Raw genomic sequence first — 17,186 nt, forward strand, 5'->3', positions numbered from 1 at the left:
ATTTGGTTGCTGCAAGTTGTAATACGTTGCTTTTACCTCCGCCACTACTGAGTGCTATTTTCGGATACTCAAGTTCGCGCTGTGCCGCCAGGTTGCCGTGGGCTTCCGCGTACTCAATCGCCTTTTTCTTGAAGGCGACGGTGAATTGACGTCGGCTTCCGCTCATTTTTGAAACAAAATGAAAATGCAGCCTTTAAGTAATATAACTTTGCGACAGTGGAAACGCAAAATGCCGGTGCCACGCCATAGAATAAAGAACCAACGCCGCGCTGCTGATGATGGCGATGGCGGCTGTTTACTTCATCCGCCCATTGTTGCAAGACTTCCGTAGTTTTTCCGCCAATGTCCGGTATATAAGTCGAGGGTCGAGTTTTCGCGATGGTTTTTTAAAAAAAAGTTCAACCTATATTCCGTTTTTTACGGTACAGTCGAACCCGACTATATCGAACCCGTTTACATCGAATTATTCCTTATATCAAACAATTTATGGACACGGTATAGTTACAATGAGTATATATAGCAAAAATTATGCATACATCGAACAAAACTAATAGCGACTCCCGATATATCGAACGTCAAGCGGCGGAAAGTGCCCCCGGAAGTTGGCTTTCCCTCGCGGTGAAGGGAAAACCCGGCGGCGCGGCTCCATCCAACCGCTCCCCCTATGCGACCGCGCTACCTCGGAGCCGCCGACACCTCCCTACAAAAAATGATCCTGGCCCGCCCGCCTGCAGCGCTTGCCCAGACAGCCAATCAGAGGCTCTTGTGCCCTCGTCATGCAAGTTGGCGAAAGTGCGAGTTGTCTCGCTGCTTATCTGATTCATTGTGTGCGCCTTCTCCCGCAGTGTTGCCGTGATGAAGCGTCAGAATTAGCCTTTCGTCGTGAAGCTCGAAATCATAAACCGGGTCGAATGCGGTGACAAGTCGGATGTCTCTGCAACGTACAAGATTCCGAGGTGCACTCTCGGCACGATCTTGAAGGGGGAAATTAGGGCTAAAGCGGCCTAACTCGCGACCCGGTGCCCGTAGTGCCCGTGGCGCCCGACGCGTATGCGCGGCCGTGTACGAGTGGTTCATCCAAAATAGCTTCAGCCGTACCGACTTCCGCGTGCTCGGTGATGACTGTAAATTCTGATTAATGCGACGAAGCCGTTGTCGTTGTTGCCGAGGTTTGGAGCCAGCTGTCAGAATTTCCGGAAGCTGTTGACGAATCAACGGTGCGTGAGTTAGTGAGCGCAAATGATGGTGTCGCGACCACGGTAGAGCCCGGAAACGAAGACTACATTGCCGACATCGTGCCGAGCACAACTGAAAATGGGCACAACGAGGAAAGCAACGACCATCTTTGGCCCACATCCTCCGAAGTGCGCTCGCACTAGTCCGGTGCTTCTGTGCGAAAGCGGAATGTTGCGGCCTCAGCTGCTCCGACTCCTTAGACAATGTGGGGAAGTGCGTGCCTCGCATGCAGCGAAATTGCCCAAGCAGAAGAAAATGCAGGACTGTTTCGTGCGAAACGAAGCTAGTTTCATCAATAAAGTGATTTTATAAATGGTATGTGCATTTATGACATCCAATTATTTAGCAGGCTTATATCGAATTATGCTCTGTATCGAACTGATAGGCGTTTTTTTGCGAGTTCGATATAGCCGGGTTCGACTGTACTTGTTAACCCATTCGCTGCCAAAGCCGGCGAATCGCCGGGCATACCTGCAGTGGCAATGTTGCCAAAGCTGGCGAATCGCCGGGCTGCAGTATTTAGTACAGTCGACGACCGATTTTTCAGACCCTCTAGGGAACGTAAAAACGTCCGAAAATTCAGGCAGTCCGAAAAACAGAATGCATGCAAAAAAAAAACAGACCCTTTTTCTTTTTTTCTCAGATCTAGAGGTAAAGGGCGAAGTAACAGGCTTCCGAAACCCTGCCACAGCATCAGTGAAGTGGCTATAAAAAGAGGTGTTCAAAAAGTGTGGAGCCGGTGTTATTGCTGCAGTGGCTTGAAGAACTTGATTGTTGTTTTGACGGCGTTCCGGTTGCATGCGATCATATTCGCCTCGATCTGAGCAAGGGTCATGTCAGCACTGTACACCGATGAAAGAGTCAACAGTGCTCGCGTCAACTGCACAAACCAACCCTATACCATACCACATGGGCTTGCCAGAAAACAGAAGGGCTAGCCATAATAAAAAACCCGAGTGCGGAACAGTGGGAGAGGATGCTATCCAGCGACATCCTGAAAGTCCAACAAGGACTAGTAAGCCGTGCACGCAGGGCAGCTACCCTCAGCGGAGCCCTGGACTAGGGGAACCGACCCTGGAGAGAAGATGGAAAACTCCATCTGATGCCGCAAAATCACCGCAAAATAGAGCAAATAAACGTTTTTCATCATCATCATCGGCGCTTGTAGGAGGCGCAGGCATTGGCTCCTCATTTTCAACATCGGAGTCTTCTGAATCCCCCACAGCTTGATGGACTATTTCCTCGTCAGTCAGTTCTGCGCGAAGTCGAGCTCGTCAGTGTCAACAAACTGTTCAAAAGTTATTTCTGTGGGTACGGAAACCCCAGCAGAGCGGAGGTCGTTGATCACGTTGTCCAACGGTACTACTTTCCGCGCTTCGATGCCATTGGCGAGGACGACGAAGACGGAGTGGGCTCCATCGAAGGCAAGCGAAATCCTCAAGTTGCGAACAGTGGAGTTCACTGACAAGCGTCGAAGCACCTAGGCCTAGCGTCGTAGAGCACACTTGACACAACAGCACAACCGCACACCACGCTAGCCAAAACGTGGCCTGCGCAAACAAACAAACAAAATGGCGCCGCTCCGGAAACTCCGCCCGGAGGCGGAAGTGCAGCGATGAACATAGCCAGCGTGGCCAGACCAAATGGGTGTGTGACGACTAGATTCGACTAGTTGTGGTTCAAAGCGGTGATATGCTTCGGCTGCAAGTGGATTTCCTTCGCAAGAGCGCTGCGCGAGGAGCCAAAAGACCTTCCGTCCGTCAAAAAGTTTGGAAAATATGACGGTGGGGGGTTCGAGCGTCCGAAACTTCAGATGTCCTTATACATTGATTCTATGGGGCTCGTGGCGGTGCCGCGAAGACGTCCGAAATATCAGGCATGTCCGAAAATTCAGTCGTTGACTGTATACACACTAAACTGCACGGTATATCGGTGCCAGGGTCAGCTAGGACCCACAGCTTGTAGCCCCATTTTGTTACTTTATCTTTGATGTACTGTCGGATGCCTGACCACCCTTCCGATTTTACCATGCGCTCATCTATGGAAAGATAGCGATGTGGCTGGAAAAGATTCGCCGACACTTCGTTCATGTGCTGCAGGAGCCACCTCATGTATTCGAGCTTTCCTCATGAATTTTGAGTAACATCGTCCAAGTCTACAACATGCAACATTGCAAGGAGAGCTATAAACCGGCGTCGCCGCATGATCTGTGGCGAGAGCGGACCACTGTACAGATTTCCTATGTTCCAATACAACTTCAGCCGAGGAACCTTCACAACGTCCACGTAAATAATGAGTCCGATGAACTTCAGCATTTCACTTGGGGTGACTTCTTCCCAAGATCCGTCAGAACAAGCATGCGTTGGTTTTTCCAAAATGTGAGTCCAAGCATACTTGTTCGTGTTTTCGCAAATGGTTTTGATCACATTCATCGAGAAAAACAGAAGAAAGAAGTCCAGAGCAGTCAGAAATTTTTTTGATCCGTTTCTGAGCATCACGCCCACATCTGCGTCCAAGTACATGCCAAGTTCCCGTCTCGGCGAAAACTCGAACCGTTTCTGCGCTGCCGGCAGCAGATCATTACCGTAACTTGTTGAGACCCTACCACGTAAAGATAAAATAATGAGAACACATAGCGAGCCTGTTCACCTACTCCAGAGAGAACTGAATGTGGAACTATGCTCACCTTCGGCTACTAGATGAAGTCCGCAGTTCGTCATCTCCCGAATCCGAGTCCGAAATGAAATCTGAGCTGCCAAAGTCATCGTTGGACTCTTCGCTGCTCGGTTCATCAAAAAAAATGTGTTGCCGAAGCAGCGGAATCGCGCGATTCACGGCGGTTTGTTCGAGCGACCGGACGCGAGCACAACGGCATTTTTCACTGCATCCGCAGCCGCCGCACACTAGGAAATGCTCTCTCTATGACGAAACCGAGTCTAGTTCCCTACGACCTCCTAGATGAGGCTACTTGTCCAAGCGCGCGAAAATTTGAACGTGGCACAGCGCGCAATACCGTCGATCATATATGATCGATGGCCTATGGGTCGGTCCCAAAAGTGTTAACAGAGTTCGTCTTAACGAGCGCTCACTGTAGTCAAGTTAATATGTACCAACCTGTGACGATTCCCAGAGGATGGGGTGGTGCTCCGTAGGGGTCCTGGTTGAGCAGGTACGGTGTGGAGGGGGGTGCGAAAGGTGAAGGAGTGGGTGCCGTAGGAGGTGGGACGCCTAGCGCACCACCTTGCTGCTGCCCTTGGCCTAAGGAGTACTGGGCACCTGGTACCAGCGCCATGGGGCCTCCGTGTTGACCTCTCTGAGTATGTTGCTGCTGCTGCTGCTGTTGCTGCTGCTGGTGCTGTGTCTGGTGTTGCTGTTGCTGCTGGTGTTGCTGGTACAACTGTAAAGAAGAGACAAGATAACTCACATAAACTCCCCCACTCTTTGTGAGGTAATAATTTTTCATGTTTCTAGCATGCCGATGCCAGCCAACAGCTTGTAGATCGATTGACAGAGTTTAACTAGGGGTGCACAAATACAAAATTGCATCTGTCACTTGAGGGGGGAGACGAAAAAATCGCGAAAAAAAACCGATTTTTCAATTTAATTATTTTTGGATTCCTTACACTTTCCTGCATCTATTACGGAAAATTCAGCCCCTGAAAACGTTTTATAACTGTAATATTGGCTATAATATAACTCAAACGACGAGGATCCCGCGCAAGCAAAGCGCGAACATCGCCCGTTTTCAAGCGTCCGCGATTTCAAGACCCCGCGGCGGATCGCGGCCATCTTGGTCTCATTCGAAGGAGCATCCTTTCGGCTTGCTTTCCCTCCAAACCAAGGCATCCCAGACTACCCTGCAAACAAAATACAAGGCAAAAGAGGAAAGCAGCACAGAGCTATTTCACTGGTTCCTGCGTGGCGCGAATTCAAACGGCCGCATCTGATTGGTCGGCGGCTGACTCCACCCACTTCATGCCGAAAAACGGGCAGCGCCATCTTGACAAGGCGTAGGTCATCGCGATGCCTCGGAAGTTTCACACCGTGCACAAATTCGGCAAAAAACGGAAGAAATGTGCCGCAAAGCGTCGCCAAGTGCCTCCATCTTCAGCGGCAACCATCGCGGACTCTCCGCGAACGCCACAGCGCCCAGCAACAGCAAAACGCGGTTCGGCAAGTGCGGCGGCCTCGGACCCGCCACGAATGCCTGAACACGGTTCAGCGAGTGCGGCGGCTGCCTCGACAGTTCCCGGAGTGGCGGTTTCCACGAGCTTCAACTTGCAACCGGAACGGACAAGAGTGGACACGCACTTCTTGTCAAGCGAAGAGTGCGATGTTCTGACGCAGCGAGCAGCGGAGAGAACGGCTGAGCTGGCATCTGTTTCGGCAACGAAGCGTAAAACGGAACTTCTCGCAACAACGCCTAGTGCGCCGGGCGTTTCGTCGACGGCGTTCACGATAGTGGACCTCGATGCGGTGAACAGTTTGCTGCATTCTGCTGGGTGCCGGACGTGTGGCGGGGTCGTGAAAATTACGAAGGATGACCGCGAGTACGGACTAGCTGCAAAACTAAGAATGCAGTGCATCAACTGTGGTGGAGTTGGTGCTGAATGGAGCTCGCCTCGGGTCGCAGGGCAGTTCCAGGCAAATTGCAAGCCTTTCAAGATAAATCTGCTCGCGGCGCGTGCTGTTCAAAGCACCGGACTAGCACAAGCAGCCCTAAACGACATTTTCGCAAATCTGGGAGTGTCGCACAGAGGCCTTCATAAAAAGACATATCAGAACTACCTGAAACAGAAACTGAATCCGGCGGCAACACGAGCATGCAGCAAGAGCTTGGATGAGTGCGCTAAGAGAGTGAAAGACCTCTATGAGCAAATGAACTTTGGAAATCCAGGGAACATTGCGGTAAGCTTCGATGGAACCTGGCACACGCGAGGGCACTCCTCTCACATTGGAGTTGCCGCAGTGATCGAACTTTTTTCTGGGTATGTGCTTGATTATGTAGTTTTGTCCAACTTCTGCCTTGGATGTCAGTGTGCACCAGCACCTGACAGCCTAGAGTATCCTCAATGGAAGGAAAAACACGAGTGCCAGAGAAACACTACAAGCAAAGCAGGCCAAATGGAGGCTGAGGCAGCCCTCATTTTGTTTCAAAGGTCACTTTCTTGCCACGGCCTGAGGTACACCACAAGGCTGTCTGATGGTGACAGCAGGTCGTACCTCGCTGTACAAGAGGCCCAAGTGTGTGGATTTATTTCAGTTGAGAAGGAGGACTGTGTCAACCACGTTCAGAAACGAATGGGCACAGCACTTCGAAACCTCGTTTCAAAAAAGTCTGATGAGCGCATCGGTGGCAAGGGTCGGCTCACTGGAGACCTCATTTCAAAGCTGACTAACTACTACGGATGGGCACTGAAGTCAAATGTAGGAGATATTGACAGGATGCAGAGGGCAGTCATGGCGACCTATCATCATGTGACATCAAATGATAAAAGGCACAACCACACCCTCTGTCCAAGCGGTGCTGAATCCTGGTGCAAACACAATGCAGCCATATCCAGAAATGAGCTCCTTCCCAAACACAGGTACAATCTGCCTCCAAATGTGTGACAGGCATTGCTTCCCGTGTACGTGCGTCTTGCTGACAAAAGCGTTTTGCAGCGATGCCAACGTGGCCAAACTCAGAATTCTAACGAGGCCCTTCACTCCCTCATCTGGAGCCTTGCACCTAAAGACAAGAATGTGTCCCTTTTTGCAGTGCAGAATGCTGTAGCAGAAGCTGTCATGCGTTTCAACCATGGCACACAGCATGCCAGCTCCAGCATATTGAGGGAGCTGCAGTTGGAACAAAGTGGCAAAGGTAGCTCTAGAGCTGCTGAGAAAGATAGGTTTCGTGCTGTGAAGTCCGAGAAAAAGCGTGCTGCCTCGGCAGCTTTCCAGACTTCCGTGAAGAGAAGGCAACATGGAAAACCTGATGAAGACTATTGCCCTGGGGCTTTCTAAGCCTTCACAATGTATAATTGAAACCTTTCCTCCTCAATAAACCCTTGCATGTCATTGCAATTAGATGTTTGTGTTTTTCTCGAAAACAAAATTCTGGTACTCTCAAATTTTGTGAGAGGTGTGGCTTCACATCTACTCAATAGATTTTGATCATTCGTTTTATTTCAGTCCTATAAATGTCATGTCTGCAATAACAGCACAGTGCAACTAATATTTGACTCGGAACATTTTGAAATTCTGTAGCTATCGCAAAAAGGCAGTTTTCAGTTATCGACTAGAAAATTCGAACTTTCATAACTTTGTACCAAGTGAGCAGAAAATGATGAAACAAACCTTGGGCTTCCAGAAACATGCCTATATAAGTTTTAACTATTTCTATGTAGCAGTTCTTTTTCTATTGTTTTCATAACAATCACACAGAGTAATTAGCATAAAATGTGATCTATACATCAGAGATTAAATCTGACTGCATATTTGAAATCGGCATGCAAAACCACATACTTCTGAAAAGTTTCAGGTTAGTATCTCCAGAAGTAAAAATTTTTTGATCATGGCCCAACTCCCCCCTTAATCCTGAAGATGCTGCTAGCTGTCAGTTTTAGCCACGGCATATTAAAAAAAATTGTGCAGACCATCAACGATGACTGTCAATGTAAGCAAAGGAAACCGTAATATGGAAACTACAAAAACTACATCCACACTCTAGTCTCTACCACGCCTTACACCCTGCGCTGTATTCTTATAAACGCCCACACTGCGATGAATGTGCAATGCTCTGCGACATAGTATGGGCACCAACAAGTGCACCAAAGCCAGTGCCCATAGTACACCCTGCCACATGGCAATGGGAGATAGCACTGTCCAGCTATTCGAGATTGACCGTTTAGAATTATTGTCTGTATCAAACAGTAGCAAAATTCCCTTGAAGATCCAGGCAATGTACATAGCGTACATATCGAACAACACTGCACTGTGTCGCGCTCCTGCAAGTGTGCTTCTAACAGAGGTGTGATCACTTCTCATGTCGTCGGAAATAGTTACTGCTGACAAATTTCACACAGCACTGTTTTAGCAGATGATGTCAAACAAGAGATTGAATCAGGAGGGGAAGAACATGATAGAGGAAAAACGAGCAGGGTGCTCCATATTGCTCGCTGCGCATATGGATGGCTGGTGTAAACTGTGGCTGTTTGTTATTGGCAAGTGCAGGTGACCACTCTGGTTCAAGAACTTGAAAGGCCTCCCAGTCAGAGATGCGTTCCACAAGAGAGCATGGAATGTCGCACCGGAGGTTCGGTGCCGTCAAGTTTGGACAGATCTTTACATTAGTTTGAATTTGACAAAACCACTGCATGTGACATCTGCACTTTGTGGAGAGACCCACCCTCTCTCCAACACCCACACTAAGGCAGCGGTGCGAGATTCATCGCTGTGTGATTGGCGGGTCCGTGCTGAATGTGTTTCGTGCTTGCCCGGTTACATGTCAGTGGGAACTGATTCGTATGTCCTGCACGCTCAAAGCTGCTTTCTGAATTAAGGGGGGACACTGTTCTTCAAATAATGTTCATGATGTTTTCCATCAATATTCATGAAACTTTCCATTCTTGTTAAGACTTTTGTGCTGATTTTAAATATGTAATTATTTTTCCAATAGGCCATTTAGTTCTGAAGATAAATGAAATTAATTATTCATAATTTGCACAAACAATAGGGGGAAAAATGCGCTACAAAATTCATATTGGCACATGCCTGGGTACTAGAAAACATGAGGAACACAATGGTAAGAATACTATTTTGATACGTCAAATATTAGCAATTTTATAGCAAATTCAATATTTACTGTTCGAATTGTGGCTACCCCACTGTCTGATCTAAGGCAGAATTGAAAATTTTTAAAGCATAAATTCCAAAACCTGACCCTACCATTGTGTACTTTTCACTCAGCTACAAGCCACAACAAAAATTATGGCTCTATCTGCTCTGAAGGCAGAGATATTGCCGTGGCAAATCAGCAACAAGTCAAAAGTCGGTGTTTCGAGAAAACGAGAAAAAAGGAATACATTCATTTTAATCAAAAGTACAGAAATAATTTTGCATTATCTTGCAGTGAAAGTGGCTAAAAGCCACCAGGAATGTAGTCGCTCTGACCATGGCCACCCAAATGCGGCAAAAACATCGTTTGGCATCTTTCGCCGATTCCCGGTGGCTTGCATCGCGCGCACGGCAAGGTTGTCGTTCACGCGGGTTGAGCTCCACGCCGACGCGATATCGCCGCAACACGCGCACGTGATAACGATCATATGGCGAGGCCAGATTACCGTTCGCTTTTGCCTCCTGCGACGCTGCCGCCGCACACCTTGCACTTGACAAACAACATCAGTGCGTTCACGGAGTCCTACTGAGGATAGCGAAGCCTGCCTCGGCGTCGACTGGCTCGTTGACACGAGTGAGCAAATCCAACATCTGCTTTGTTGCTGGCGTTGACACAAGAACTTGGAAGTTTTTTTTTGAGCATCCATCTCCCTCTGCAAAAAAATCCGCTCGCTGCCGCTGTCTGTAACGATTTCACTCATTTGTGGGCTGGCTAGGCCTACTTCAGCATCGTCCGCGGCTTCGGCATCGTTTGCGATTGGCGGCGAGCTACTCTCAATGCTTGCAGAAGCAATGGAGTGCCTTTGAAAGTTATAAGCTGATCGCTTCTTCTTTTTGCCGAACCTGTGCCTTGTGGTGAACTTCCCCGGTGGACTGGACATCGTTGGGCATGTGCCAACAAACCTACGAGATGCGCCGTCGCGTCGCCTGCGGAGTGGAGCAGACGATGGGAACTTCGCGCAGCCAACCACAGCACGCGTTTTTGGTCACGTGCGCTAGTCAACGAATCGGATCGCGCGTTCGGGCTTTTTTCTTCCCCGGATTTCAACGTCACTGGCGTACCGACAGAGTCACTTTTGGTGGGAAATTAAAGAAGGAAGGCTCCTCTTTCCAACGAGACCAAGATGGCTGCGATCGCACGCATAGAAAAAGAGCTGCACGTCGCAATAAAAAGGGCTGGTTTCGCGCGGAATTCAGCTCACAGTGATGTTATAAATTGATATTGTGGATGAAATACTCTTCCCTGAGATTCGAAACTTGGTGAATTAAAGGAATATTAGCTGTAGAATTCGAAAATTTCACTTTCAAAAAATCGATTTTTTCGCCGCAAAGACCCGTGTCCCCCCTTAAGGGGGGAGGCGGGGATCAGAATTAACTTTTTTGTTTCTTCACAGAAAGGGCTGAAATTTGGCACACACACTGCACATTGCAATAAAGTGACAAATCTAAAATTTCATTAGGATATCTTAATTAGTTTTTGTTTTATAAGAATTTACAAGTTCCTTGCTTGTGGAAAGCCTGGCACAGTAATGAAACGTGATAGGGAGCTGGGAATACCTTACATGTTTGCCCAGATGTCTAATCTACATCAAGACAGTGTTCGATTTTTTTTTTAAGGCGCTAATAATTTTTTGCTCAACATAACATGCACATGACTGTGCTTCACTGCATGGAGCCATTTAGTAATTGTGAAATAATTAAATAATGGAAAGGTAATGAAACATTTCAAGACTGTCTTTACATACAGCACAGCTTGTGGATCACAGCAAAACAAACTGGACCAAAATCGGTCCAGCCATTGTTGTGCTATGCTTTCCACGAGCGAGGTGATTGACAAAAAAAATGCAACTGAGAAAACTGGCTGCAAAGTTTTAAAAGCACTGAAAATTTATTAAAAAGTACCAGGACTGTAATATTTTGAATCATTGCTGTCAGGCATCTTCTTACACCTTTGCCTCATTGTTTGGTGGGCTTTGGATGCCTTCTTCAGGCGTTCTTTATCCTTTTCTTGCGCCGTCTGGAGTTGTGCACGACCACCATTTTCACTGCCAGACCGAGCCTGGTATCGCAGTGTACACCCACAGAACGCTGTTGGCACCTTGGGCACAGAGTTTTAGCGATCAAAGAGTTCACCGCGGAAACAGGCATAATAATAACTCACAGTCACAGGGGGCCGAAATTTGTTCTTGGCATTGCTGCTTCCGCTCAGTCGCGGACACTGCGCGAAGGGAGTCGCGAACGCTGCATGCTTGCGCTTCTGCAGTCACCGCTGACATAAAACGCGGCTCGCGGCGCGTCTGAATCGTGCGACGATTCGTCTGGTGAGCCTCGAGTCACCATACAGTATGTAGCTCGTCGACGGTTGGGGCTCACTCACAGGCTGCGTGTCCCTGTCGCACCATGCATCGAAAACGCGCACCGTCTCTGCCGGCGATGGGGACCTTCGACCCGCGTCGCCATCAACAACGCGATCTCGGTTGCGCGCGGCCGTACGCACAGGTGCGAAAGCCTCTGTTGGCACGTCTTCCGGTGGCATGGTTATCAGTGTCGATGTCACAGGGCGATTGTCGGCTTCGCTGCTGGAATCGCACGGTGCAAGATAACGCGGCACGTTATCCGCGTGTTCAGTCGGGTTCTCCGCTTCTCCCGCTGGCCGCCGTCTTTTTCTCGCCGTAGGAGGCTTGCGCTTCCGTTTTTCGAAGGCATGCTTCATTGAAAAGTTCTTTTCGAACGAGCGACGATCCATCACTGACTTGGGAGCGTTCATAAATCCGAATTCTGCGAGTGGTAAACGAAGAAAGACGCCGGCGTGGTTTTCAAAGCAGACAGCTGCGGTCCGCTGTGGTTGCCAGCTTGCCCGCTGCTGCAGCAGCAACCAATGGCGAGACGCCTTTCAGTATGGCAACCAATCGGAGGCCCGCTTTCATCGCAGGGCCCGTGTGATAGCCTCTAGCAGACCCGCGCTTCTTTTGTGTTTGTGTGTTTGTTACAAGATGGCGACGACCGAAGAATTCAGAAACGGAATGGCGAAACTTCGAGCTTTCGAACGATACCAAGATGGCGGCGTTCGGTGGCGGGAAAGACGAGTTAGGGCTCCGCGAACTGCGGTGATTTTACGCGATTAAAAGCTGTTTTCTCGCCCTACGCACTCATAAATTAATTTTTTTCGGGCACTTTTAGTGCGTTTTCAGTCAAACCATTTTGATACAATGTAGATTAGGCATTGCAGATACCGAAACACGTCGTTGCCAAAAATCGATCTTTTTTGCGATTTTCGCGATCTGATCCCCGCTTCCCCCCTTAACACTTTCCTGTCCGTGGGAAAATAAGCACTTTTCGGGTGGTCTAGTAAACATTTTTTTTGCTGCTACACCAATTGTTTGATATTAAAATGTTTAGTATCAATTTGTAGAAGAGGGAATGTGCTTTTTAATGGTGTTGTTTGAAAGCAAACACTTATTACCAATTAATTGAAAAAAAATCACTTAATAAAAAATTTGTAACAAAAACGAGGAAACTCCGCAAAAACGTCGATGCTGCTTTGCACGCAGACAAGATAAAAAAAATTCGAAATATACATTTTGAAGGGACAGGCCGTATACAACATTCCTGCAAATATAAACTTTCTATCTGCACACGTTATTTTTTTACAAAGGAAAAGGTTATCCCTAGTGGCTATCGTGCCACCGCACAAAGCAGTTGCGTGATGTGGTGAAGCACAAGTTTGCGGAGCACGTCTCGCAGAAAACGTTCGTTTTTTGTTCCACTTTCCGTTCTTGATAGCACAATTTGCAGTTCCTGTATCTTTGTAGCTTCTGGGGCTTGTGCTTTTGATCCTTAGGGGCACATGTAGCGGGAACAGCAGGAGGAGCCTTGGGTTCTGGATGTTGTTGCTCATCAAGCCCTATGAGCTGCTCTACCAGCTCTAGCCTGAACGCGAACTGATCAAAGCGCGAACCCCTTGACAATTCAGGTACTTCGGGATGTTGCCGACGGTGCTCATCAAATAGAATAAAGCTGTTGACAACAGCAATATCTATACTGTGGAAAAACAGCGTTTTCCACCAACGCACGCACTTCATCAGAACATTGTATGTCCCAATCAGCTGGTCCGATTTATCGACGCCGAGCATGCCCACATTGTACTTGTCAATCAGCATTGGCTTTTTCACCGATACTTCTTGCCACTTATTGTCCACTTTCCTTCGGCGCTTCGCAAGTACGAATTTGTTGGCTGTGTGGGCTGTCGACATCATGTGAACAACACGCTTGTCCTTCCATTGCAAATATAGTACGTCCTGGTCCCGTAGCCAGCGAACATCTCCTCTCTTTGCTTTTTTTCCCATTGGGTGTCCTTGAGCTCGGCTGGAAAGCCCCGACGATCCTTGCGCGTTGTGCCACAAGCAAGCGTCTTGCGCTCCAACAAGTGTACGAACAAGGATGTCGACGTGTAAAAGTTGTCTAAATAAATGATGTACCCTTGATCTAGGTAGTCCTCTGCCAGTCGCGTCACAACATCGAATGCCAGCCCACGTGCGCTAGGTGCTTCACGCTTTCCTGTGTATACGCTGAACTGAACAGTGTAACCAGATTTGGAGTCCGCCAAAACCCACAATTTATACCCCCATTTAATAACTTTGTCCCGCATGTACTGTCTAATTCCGGATCTGCCTTTGGATTTTACCATCCTCTCGTCAACGGAGAGGCTCCGATCAGGCTGGAAAAATTGGGCGGATGAGGCGTTGATGTGCTTCAGCAGCGAAGCTACGCGATGCAGCTTGCCATGAGATGCGGCAGCTGTCTTCTCAGGGTCGGACACACTCAGGAATGCAAGCAACGCTTTGAATCTATTTCTTGGCATTACCGAAGGCGGAAGAAGACCAGAAAATAATTTCCGCGTGCTCCAGTAGCAGTGCAAGCGCGGTACTTGTACAATACCCATGTAAATGAGAAGTCCGATAAACTTCTTCATCTCATCGGGAGTCACTTCCTTCCAAGATCCATCTCTCTCACTGTATGATTGTTTCTCCAAAATATGCATCCACGCATATTTATTTGTCATCGTGCATATCTCGGTGATTATTTCCGCCGTGAAGAACAGCGCGAAGAAGTCGACGGCTCTTGCGAAGCGCCGCGCGGCACTACGGAGCGCAGTGCCGAGGTCGACTCCCGGCCGTCTTCTCGCGCAAAACTCCACTCTTTGTGCCGCCGCCGACAAGTGGTCCTGTCCAAACGACGTTGACACCCTGCAGATAAGAGCCGTAGCCTTTAGAACACGCCGCATGTCTTTAGATCTGATCGCGGCCGCGATAAAATGGCTCGGAGTGGAAAACGGAACTTACCGGCGGATACCTGTCGACGTTCCGGGGCTACTTGACGCACTTTCACCGTCCGTGCTGAAGTCAGATGAGTCAAAATCATCTCCCGAGTCTCCGCTGCTACCACCATCACAAAATTCTGATGCAGACTCATCGGAATCCGTCGAAACTCGCCGTTTCCGAGGAGCAGCTGCGCGCGACGTCGACGCCATATCCGAAACTAAGCGCGCTCGTCAAGCGCGATTAAAAGGCGTTTTAAAAATCCCTCCCGCGGCCAAAAAAGGAAACACAAAACCGAAACTTGAAAAATAGTTGTCCTTTTATGCGCTGGATGGCGCTAGCTGTCCGTAAGCGCTCCGAACGGGAGAAAATCGACGTTGAAACCATCGATAACATACTGTCGACGGGCATAGGCGCGGACAGGAAAGTGTTAACAGCGTGTCTGTAGTGTCAGTAGTCATTGATGCAGGGGCTAGAGAAGAGCCAAGAATGAAGGAACTGCAGAGCATTCACAATTTCTTCCCCCCCTTCTTTTGTATGCATTATACAGTATGATCTCAGCGATATGATCACGCCCGATACAAATTTCAGCATGATACAGATTTTTCGGAAATCCTAGCCCGAGTTCATTTGTTCACGTGCTAAATTTCTAAGGTTGCAAACTGCCTTTTGCACCTCGGCAGGTGATAAAAACAATTTAGCTGCCGCACGATTCCCGGAGGGGCCAATGAGAAAGCCCCTGCGTGGTAGTTGCATTCCTGTTGCCAGATTGATTCGTGTCACGCCGCCCTGACTCAAATTCTGCAGCATATTTCATCAAAATATTTCGTTATGAGATAAAAGAAGGTCATAGGATTGCAGAAGAAAATTCATTAGATCAGAAACCTTGAGTAAGTCGGCCATTTCATTGCCGCGTCACTCCTTATGACACATTTTTTGGTTCGCACAAATTTATAGTGCAGTCCCAAAAGTTTCGTACCATCAAGATTCTAGTGTATTGCAATCCTGTGTTCGTCAGTGGCACACTTCTTAGCACACTTCTGAACTTTACGCGAGCAGTTTTTTCACAAAATCTGATACAAAATTCGTAAAATTGTAGAATGTGCTTGAATTTGTAATCTTGAAGAATTCGGGAGAGTTTACAAGTATGCATACCTGTGATGCATAGTCAAGCATTCCTGGTGACTCCATGGAGGTAGGCAGCAGTCCGTGTGGTGGGTAGTCGAACGGGCCCAATGGGTCCATTGGATGGTGCTCAAAGTGTGGCTCCAGCTGTGGCCCTCCACCACCAGGACCCATGACCAGGGCCTCCAAAGGTGCCTTGGACAGCTTGTCACCCTTATCCTCACTGGGGGAAGCTTGCCGGCTGCCACCTCCGCCTCTGTAACCCACAGGGCTGTCAAAAGAGAAAATGAGAGGTGCACCTTCACTTCACTGCAAATTGCCGGGGGTGCATAGAAGAGCAAAATATCAAATGTACAAGTATCCTTAGAATACACACTTTGAATATTGAGTCAAATACCAGACACTTTTCCTATCACAAAGAAAGAAAAAACAAATATGGACAGGGTACACTGCCATAATCGGACAGATTCCTTCAATACACCTAATGCTGTCATCAGCCAACTGCAGCACCCGGTTACCTAACAATAGGCAGATAAAATGGCCAGTGGACTAAGCCACCTACTGATTTATCAGACATGATATCCTGGGACTTCCTCGATTATTCGACTTAGCCAAAACAATGTCCCTTAGGGGGGAGATGCTATACAATAAACTTTTTTATCATTATTTGTACTAAAGATTTGAAAATACCACCATTTATTAAGTTTTTTATGTAGATTTCAAATCTCATTAAATTTTGTGGAGTTGCTATATTTCTTTAGTAATGTACTACACAACGGCAAAATATAGTTATCTTCGTGGGCAGTTTCTTGTGTGCAAATGGGCTGTAGCTTACCGTATTTACTCGCATAATGATCGCACTCGCGTAATGATCGCACCCCGAACTTGCCGCAGCGATATGTCGTGTGCTAAGTCTAGCTAATAATGATCGCGCTTACCATCTGTCGAACGCTACGCGAACGACTCTTCAAGACAAGCCAAGCGGCCTGCACGCACCAAACATACTTAAGTAGATACCTCATTTCATTACTTTCATCACTTTCCGCACATCTATGACAAAATGAGGTACAACCAAACTTGCCTTTATTATGGGTTGGCTTTATAATGGTTGATCTCAACAAAAACAATAAAGGCGCATTTCGATTCTTTTCATCTGCTTTTGCACTCGTGAGCACGCAACAAATCGCGCGCGGCAATGATAGTAGCCACGTTTACTCTAATACGTTAAAAGTGTACCCTATTCATACGCCGACGCTTGTAACACAGCTAAGATATTCGCCCACCCTTAGCGGAAACGTGCCGTATTAGGATAGTAGTGAAGACAGATGTCGCAGTTTCCGCAGCACGTCACCCATGCATTTCTATGTCACTGGCAGCTAAGCGCGCCCACCTGTTTCTGTCCCCTCAAAGTGGACATGGCTACGTTACTGCCGCAAACTTGCCGATATTAACGATATTATTCATCACTGATACGGAAGAAACTGTTTCAATACACGTAATGTACTCACGAGAAGAAAAAAAAAAAACGCGTTCTGCGCGCTCGGCTTGTTCCGCCGGCCGCCATTTTTGTTTTGGTGTCCCGCACCCGCAATCTTGCATCCCGCAGCAAAGACGGGGCGAAAAAAAAAA

General features: G+C 48.0%; 1 protein-coding gene and 1 pseudogene across 9 annotated transcripts in view; both read right to left on the reverse strand.

Moving 5' to 3' along the window:
* Nucleotides 1-17,186, reverse strand: part of pum (pumilio) — a 141,836-nt gene that overhangs the window by 71,141 nt on the left and 53,509 nt on the right. For all 9 annotated transcript variants that reach the window (XM_065427852.1, XM_065427856.1, XM_065427854.1 and 6 more), the window contains 2 exons: nucleotides 15,588-15,828; nucleotides 4,351-4,633 (listed from right to left, as the gene is read on the reverse strand). In XM_065427852.1, coding sequence (XP_065283924.1) covers nucleotides 4,351-4,633; nucleotides 15,588-15,828 — 524 coding nt within the window. The remainder of the gene's footprint in view (nucleotides 1-4,350; nucleotides 4,634-15,587; nucleotides 15,829-17,186) is intronic.
* Nucleotides 12,783-14,155, reverse strand: LOC139057077 (piggyBac transposable element-derived protein 4-like; annotated as a pseudogene).

This window comes from Dermacentor albipictus, chromosome 3 (genome assembly GCF_038994185.2).
Source record: "Dermacentor albipictus isolate Rhodes 1998 colony chromosome 3, USDA_Dalb.pri_finalv2, whole genome shotgun sequence".
Classification (NCBI taxonomy): domain Eukaryota; kingdom Metazoa; phylum Arthropoda; class Arachnida; order Ixodida; family Ixodidae; genus Dermacentor; species Dermacentor albipictus.